The 8,439-nt window shown below is 39.3% G+C and overlaps 1 protein-coding gene across 3 annotated transcripts; it reads right to left on the reverse strand.

Annotated features, from left to right (window-relative positions):
- Positions 1-628: 628 nt before the first annotated feature.
- LOC138763801 (T-cell acute lymphocytic leukemia protein 1 homolog) lies at positions 629-7,363 on the reverse strand. Of its 3 annotated transcripts, none has more exons than XM_069938565.1 (4): positions 7,281-7,363; positions 3,104-3,639; positions 2,676-2,755; positions 629-2,279 (listed from the first exon to the last, which is right to left on the reverse strand). In XM_069938565.1, exons 2-4 carry the CDS (start codon positions 3,559-3,561, stop codon positions 1,858-1,860), a joined length of 960 nt encoding a protein of 319 aa, XP_069794666.1. In that variant the 5' UTR covers positions 3,562-3,639; positions 7,281-7,363; the 3' UTR covers positions 629-1,857. The 3 variants fall into 3 exon arrangements, with proteins under 3 accessions (XP_069794666.1, XP_069794664.1, XP_069794665.1); XM_069938563.1 differs by lacking the exon at positions 7,281-7,363 and adding an exon at positions 5,773-5,951; XM_069938564.1 differs by lacking the exon at positions 7,281-7,363 and adding an exon at positions 5,549-5,642.
- Between the last annotated feature and the right edge of the window lie 1,076 nt (positions 7,364-8,439).

Raw genomic sequence — 8,439 nt, forward strand, 5'->3', positions numbered from 1 at the left:
GGCAAGATATCCGTTGCCTTTATGAAATCACCTCTCAGGGTTGAAATATTAGTATAGGTTCATTTGGAAGCTTTACACGTTCGCTAATTTTTGGGAGTTGGAGTGATGGCAGTGGGGATGGTGGAACCACACAACTCATCTCCACTCCCCAGGCAAACGTTAGGTTTAATTATCAGTTAAATATTTAGGAGGGGGATGGTACATACATCAATGGACAATGATAGACATCTGCACACCTTCTATGTATTATCTATATTATAGTGCAGGCATATAAATGTGTTCGCTGTCAAAGAAGACTCCCCTGCTGTAGTATGTTGTCCACCAAAAATTATGAAACATGTCTCCCTGCTATATTAGTCTGCAGTGCGGACGTACAGTACATATGTCTACATTCTGTGATGGGGATGTAAGTGTTGGTATTTTCTAAACGTCAACATAGATAATATCTTGAACTGAAGCTATAGCTACTTGTTATGAGGAACTGGTTATTTATACGTTTTTAAATCCCATAAACATCCAAAATCAAATTTTAAAACTCTTAACTCATAAATGATGTGATCCATTTCTTATTTGAGCAAAATCACTTAGAAATGGGACTAAAAAAAAATAGTAAACTAGGCAGAGGAGGTTACTGGTTTAAATTGTATACAATTTATTAAAAGTAAATTCTTGGTAATATAACATTGCATATTTTACAACAATACGTGATATACATACTGCACGCAACTTTGCAGCCTCACTCGACTTTACAAAGGATACCAATGAGAATGGCCCTGTCAGTAATTGTAATAATTAACAGGTTTCGTTACCCAATCTCTGCAAACGCAGAAAAAAAGTCACATGCAAAATGTACTGAAAGTGCAGCGTGAATTATATCTTATGGTATTCACAATACATATAGCAGGCAAAAGCGAACGGGGAAAATAAGGAATGTACCATGCCTTTTACAGTTTAAAAATTAACAACACGTTGTCCATCGAATTATTAAATACATGATCTGTTTCTCTTTGCAGAATGTTAAAGTACAAGGAAAAATGTCACAATCTGTACCCATACAAACGCCTGATATTCTAGATGTTCCAATTGAGCACATGGAATAAATAATTTCTCCATAAGAAATAGAAAACAAGGACCTGTAAATAGCTGCAACAATCCTGGTAATACACAGCAAGTGGTTCAAACCACGAAAATATACAAAATAGTTATCCTAGGAAATCTAATTTTTTTTTCAAAGATTTAAACCCTCAGTCTTTTACTTAAATTGCAATATTTCAACAATTCAAGGGCGTTTTTTATATTTTGTTTCCTCTAACATTTATGAGCTTCTTTATTTACGTTTGACGTTCTGGGATCCCTTTTTGAGAACCCAAGTTTTAATGTAAAACAAAGTACCTCTCCTACTCAGTGCTTCTTTGATAAATGATTAGTGTGTTCCGGCTGGAGTGTTTGGACTGATAGAAAGTCTAACATGCATCTCTTTGTTGGGGGGGGGGGTGGGGGGAGGGGATGTTACTGTTTTAAATAACACTAATCCTGGTCCTCTTAGATTTTCCATGACGGAAGCGCCCTTTCCCTCCATATACAGCGCTCGAAGCTCGTACAATATTTACATGTACCACGATTTTAGGAAAGATTACATTCTGCCTTTAGACAGAATCAATAATAATTCCGGTAACAGATTAATTTAAATCCAAAAGGACAGTTGTCTAGTTATTTTGTACCTGAAAATGTGAGTGATACAGAAAATAATGAAACTAAAACGCTAATCGATTCGGCAGACGGTGGTAAGTGTCATAGTCCGTGTTATCTTTAGCTGCAATTTTCCATTCTCCCTGTCGGCGCTTTTTTGCAAGGATATCACCGTTGTCCATTGACATCTGGAGGAAGTATAGAGTGATGGTGGTTTCCGTGTCGTGACTCGAGGTGATCGTGCTCTTCGCTTAGACTTCCCGGGCTTCCTGTTCCATCAAAACAGCTTCCACAGCTCGAGTCTGGAGACATCTCCTGGATGTCATCGCTGGCCAGTCTGGTACTGTCCGCCTCTTTAATCTGTAACCCTCGCTGCTCGCCCTCCTGCTCCTGATCACTAAGGAGTTTGGCCAAAAAATTGATATATTTCATCGCCAGGCGCAGGATCTCATTCTTGCTCAGTTTCTTATCGGGTGGGTGTGTCGGGATTAATTTTCGAAGTTCGGCAAAGGCCCCGTTGACATTTTGCTGCCTCCACCTCTCCCTGCTGTTTGTAAAGATTCTCCGGACGATTTTAGGCTGCGTCCCCCCTGGATGCACAAAAAAAAGGGGGGGCAAATAACCAAACACGTGGAAATGGTTGTGGCGACTTACAGTTAGAGAACTCGTGGAACAAAAGCAATGCTAGTGGAGGGGGCTGTCGTGTTTCTGTACCGCACGCACGTGGCCACGGGACAGTCCCCGTGATTGTACGTGAAGCATGAACCCGCGAAGATCTGCTGAGCTAACTGAACTACTTTTCAATTCTATTAATGCACGCTTGTCTCCTTGCACTGCATGACTACAGGCCACAATAGGTGTCGCCTATCAGTACCGTAGATACTTGCTAAATTATTGCAATCGGGTACCTAGAAACTCTTATCAACACCCGGACATGGATGGGTACGGTTTAAGACACAGTGAATTCGAAGATTGATTGCCCATACCAGTAGTGACTTCCACTTCGTAAGGAGCTGGTCTTCGTTTTACTCTGTTACTGGGGAACATGTTGAATGGTTCTGGATCACTGAGATGAAGCCATTGAAATAAGAAAGGGACATTAGTGAAGAAAATCTGGAATCTTGCATATTAAACATCGACAGTCATTTCAAAGAATGCTTCGAGCAAATGAAATCTAATGGTATACGTTCTTATTTCTTGTATTGATCCACGAAGAAGTCATCGCGGCTAAAGCAGTCGTTTTTGAATGACTAAAACAATAGCATCTTACAAATCACAATTTGTCTTAACTCAAATGCTAACTGTGAATTGGGAAACAAGTTTGAAGCCATCAAAATTAATTCTGGTCGTATTGCACTCAGATCTAAAAACAGCACAAAACAGATTTGCTTAATTTAACCATAACGAGACTGACCTGCTTAGAAGAGGCAGGGTCTGATACTGGGGCGTGCTGTTGTACAGCATCGCTCTGGCTGCAGGCAGAGTGAGGTGAGCTGCCGTTAACTGGACCATCCGATTCTCACTGACTGGGCTCTGCAGAGTCAGAGGCACCGGGGGTCTTGACAGCTCAGTGGTCGGCACTGAATGAGTGAACGTGCCTTTCTGATCACTCTCATTTATAGGCTGGATCCCTCTTTGCATCAGGTTGATGACGGGCATTTCCGATAGGGGATCAGGGGAGTCGTGCCTCGTTTCCTTGGAAACCTCATCATTTGACGCAGTTTGTTCCTCGGCTTGGACCAGGTGTCCCTCAGCGGACTGGTCTGCAGGCTCGCTCGTGTTTTCCGGTGTTTGTCTGGGGGAATCTTTCTGAGCGGGGCTCAGGTCATCGCTGCGATTTTCCCCATGATCCAGTCCGACCTTTCCCATCATCGTGTGGAGACGCGGAAATGGTCAACGTCTTGACTGATATCGCGTCAGAGATTGGAAGAAAGACCGAAGCAACTTCATCTGCAAGAAACATTGCCGTAAGACACAGGGGAGAACAGCTCTCGCAATAAAATCAACCGAGCTCGCAATCAAATGGTTTACAGAATCAAATAAACGCTCTCCTGACTTTGGCAATGACTTGATAGTTTGGTCTCAGTTCATTGGGCATCACCTGAATATTACCACCGGCTCAACTCAATTCATCAAGCCTTCATGGGGTTGTAAATGTAGATCTGACACTAAAAGTTCCCATCGACTTTCTGTACCAGCGAATGCAATATAGGTATTAACTAATGCAAGTTGCTTTCAAAGGGGCAAATAGAAGTCGAGCTTATTTCTGCCTGCAGCAGAGCTCTCAATATCAATTCGGCTTATTTTTATATCGAGTGATGCGTCTTTCAAAAGACTCAAATAAGGCGACTGCGTCTGCAGACTTTCTTTCATGTTTTACTCTAATAAGGAGTTTCTGATGATCTTCGACCGGAAGAAATGCTACAAGTTTCATCTCATTTAATTGAGGAATACTTAATCCATATCGTATTGCAGCCAAGTCGTTTTCGTTCACATTTATGGAACCCTGTTCCCTTTAGAATACCCGAAGTCAAACACTCACGTTGAGTCCTGGGCTACTGTTTTTTTCCGAGTACTCGATTCGTTTCTTGTGCTAAAGAGCCGGCATCATTCGTGCCCTTTTATTCTCCACAAGAAGCAAAAAGCTTCTTGGGCGGATTAAGCTTTCCACAATTTATGGAAAATCAACCAACATCCTTAAAACAGTTGATCAATTAAAGCTTTAAATCGCCTCTGGATGCTAAGGCTGCGGGCACGTTATAATCTTTTCAAATTAATTGTGTACGAGCTCAGAAGTACACGTCTGTAATTGTACGTTGGGACCAAACTGCTCCACCGCATAATGTATTTAGCATAAAATGCGTTTGGTTGTAATTCGCACACTTATGTCAGCAAGGATAAGAAAAAAAAAATCCTCAAACGAAAACTGCAGGATGACACAACATCAGTCATTATAATTACCCACGTTATATGACAAAATTTGGAGCTTGCCTGTCAACATCGTGCAAGTTAATACAAATATCCCTTTGAAAGAAAGCGTTTCCATCACGTAGTTGCTTCAGTTTAAATAAAATCCTTCAGATATGCGGTGAACTAACTTGTGTCCCATTAAAAAGACATACAGTCTGACGGTGCCGCATTTAGCAGTTCCGGGCTGTGTGTCCATGCCCAGCATGCGGCCTCAACAAAATGGAAAGGACAAAATAAACACGCCAAGCACAATGGGGCGAAATGAGGGCAGTCTGATTGTTCAAGGGCAGCCAGCCCTTGTTACTAATATTTCTACATCGTCATTACAGTATTTTATAGTTCCTTTGGGTTTTATCCAAATAAATTTGGCTTGAAGGAGACCACCCAATGTTGCAAAGGAAAATCTGAGCTAGGACAATGGTCTACACTTAAACTTTATTTTGTACGGACTTGTTGCAATAATGAAACAGGCATAAATCACCTTTAAGAATTCACACCGCCATTTGTTAAAATCCCTCCCCCAATCTAATTAAATATACGATAGTCTGTTCTCATTTCTCCGAGTGGGTTCATGAATAGCGGACAAAACATTCCTGGAACGAAACCTGGCAAAAACTATCGTCGAATTTATTGCAGTCGCATCTTGAAATGAGCCAGATAACTGTATATGAACGTCGCTACTGTTCTTTCTCCTATTTATTAATTAATTCTTGTTGCGGCAAATATTATCACCAGGAAAAAAAATCCTTCAGACGCGCAAATCGGGAAATGTGACTGTGAGAAATTATTGGATCATAACTTAAGGAAGCTTTATCTATTTCTCTTTCCATTTGCAAAATCACCCCGACTTCCAGAAACCAAATTAAAATATTAAAGATTTCATTATTACCTCATCCATTAGGCAATTAATATCTCAAGAAAGACTCCTCACTCCTGGGATTACTGCAAACAATGCTTGCAGCCATTTTCATGCTTTTTTTATAATTGCAATTTTCGAAAAGTACATTGATGTTGCAATTATTTACACTATTCGAAATCAGTTATAATTCGACCTTTTATACTCTTCCTGCATAAAACACACCATGAAGGGATGGTAACCAGAAATCTACTCACCGTCCTTGCTTATTAGAAAAGCGTTAGCAGCCATTTTCAACCCCCTCCATGACTGATCTTTGTGCTGTATTAAGTTTTTTTGGCAGCTTATGCCTTGGAGAGTGGAGTAGATTTTACATCACGTTCGATTTCCTATTTAGTATGGAGAACGGAACACTACAGCAATGTGGCCAGGCGAGATAAGAAACCAGCCCTGTCCGCCCTGCCCAGATAAGACAGCCAAGCCATTATTTATGAAATGATTCATTATTATTTGGCAATTTTATCGAGGGAAAGCGGAAAAATATTGCATGGATATGCATAGGAATAACTTTGGAACGCAAGGCATAAAAACCTTATATAGATTTTTTTATGGCACTAAAAGAGATTGCAGAATAGCAAAATGGTCTTGCCTGCCTACCTGAATTGTAATTTATATATGTTTTCTTTGTGGTAATTATCCCATTTTTTTATTAAATTGGTAACACCTTTAATTAATTTTAATGACGAATTCAATGCATCTACGGGACTCTTCGTTTCTCTCTCCCCCCCCCCCCCCCCCCCGATGTAACCAAACAAAGCCGCTGTTAAGGAAGGATATTCAGTGAAATAGTTTCCCGTGTTTCCTCGCCATTTGGAAAATATAGACATTTCCTAGACAGGCATTTTTTTTTAACTATGAACGGTGTTAAAGGCCGGTATATCTAAAGTCGAAGGAAAAATGATTTCCCCGTTTGAGATGCGATTGTACAACGATAGACTAGGACAAACTTATTGTTTTTAGGACGAAATGTCGTGTGGAAACCTTCTTCAACGCAGATTGTTTCCTTGTGTTTTAGTGACCCCAAATGACTTTTTGAGGTTGAAATAATATCTCTTCTGTTATTTAAAATGGCAAATTTTAATTTTGTAAAGAACATATGATCAATTATTGCTAATATGCACTTGATTATCGAATACATTCATTATCCTAGTGTGAATTAAACAGAATTGGAAGATTAGATTCATATTAGAAATTTCTTGAGAAGTCTGAATATTTAATATTAAATAATTTTCTGCCAGGTATCAAGGTTGTTTTAGTTAAAAGCCATTGGCTTTTAATAATTGGATTTGATGGACGCCTTTATCCAATAATAGGTTAATGGCAGGTCGAGTTTGTAACACCAGTAATCTAAAAATGGTTAGATCCTCTCTGAGCGGGTAAGATTGTCTTAATTTATAAAATATTTTTCATGTTCTTACACGAATAATGTAAATGGATATTAACGTCAACACGACATATTTGACGGTGTTCCAACGGGGGGATCCCCTCTGCCTTATTACTGCAGTTAGCATCAGCTTTAAGTTTTAAAAAAGAGTGAGCAGAAGGATACGTTTTGCCACACAGCTCCGCACTCGCGAGTCCATTTACCTAGCAGGAAGATTACTGGATACATAGCAAGCTGAATGTTAACATCGCTGAGCAAATTAGTATACTTATAATTTATTGGAGACCGAAATCTTGGCCTAAACTCGGTGCAATGACCTACCTGATAACTTGTGGCCGAGAGACTCTAAGTAGAACAGCGTGCGCATTGTAGTTGGCTCCCACCCTCCATTCCTCATCCCATCCAGAGCTCTGCGACGCCATATCGCGCTCTATGACTGATGTAGCCTACATAAGAAATTTCATGTTGGTTTATCTGTACATTCATATTTTCTGCATGGGCAACTGCAGGAAAATACAAAATAAAATAGATAGCTGTAAATACATCTACAGCTTAGCAAGGCTTGTTCCAAAAAGTAATGAATAACTATGAGCTGTAACTGTCTTGAATATCTGGCAGGGTTACCTTATCGCGAACACCGATGATGCCCAGAAGAACTGGGACCAGTTATAAATACCATTGAAAATGGGCATTAATAGTTCTGAAAATGCTTATATATTGATCATGTTCCTCTTTTTTGTTTTCTCTATTAAATTATTGAATTGTTTAACGTTGACTGGCCGGTAGAATTTTGACGCAAATGTGACAAAATACAGGTGGGGGGAAAAAAAAACTCCCTATAATTAACGTGAGGGAAATATTGCGAGCTAATCAAATGTAATATTTGTACAATTATAATACTTTAAATCAATTGATTTGAAGAACTTAAAGACCACTATTTTTCATGAAGTAAACTCAGATGTAACGTGGGTCATATCTGATATTTAAAAAAAGAAAGCTATTATATTAGTAATGGTAATGCGCACGTTCTTGTTTCTATAATTCCCCTTTCGACTTGTCGGATGGGAATCCCAATAAGGAGGCAATCCTTGAACTTCCATGGATGATTGTCATTTCTGAATAGAATAGTTTTACCTGCTATTGTGAAATGTCATGTTTATACTAACCAATTACTTAGCTCTGTACTCTTGTTTACTCTTTGCACTAGGAAGGAATAAAAGTACATTTGTTGGCCTTATCACATAAATATTATTAATTTCTTGGTAGGCAAACTGGCGTCAGTAATCATATAGAATAAATAAATGAGCAACACTTCCAGATACATCCTTCCACTGGAAAACAAAGGTCAATTTTTTGTCCCTGTCTGAACAGTGACTAGGTTCCCTGAAGTAGCTTCTATAATGCATCTATAAAGCTTTTCCTCTACTGAAGTTAATTTTAAAAAATAATTTTAAATGACTATTTGTCTAATATTCATTGA

This window comes from Narcine bancroftii, chromosome 5 (genome assembly GCF_036971445.1).
Source record: "Narcine bancroftii isolate sNarBan1 chromosome 5, sNarBan1.hap1, whole genome shotgun sequence".
Taxonomy (NCBI): domain Eukaryota; kingdom Metazoa; phylum Chordata; class Chondrichthyes; order Torpediniformes; family Narcinidae; genus Narcine; species Narcine bancroftii.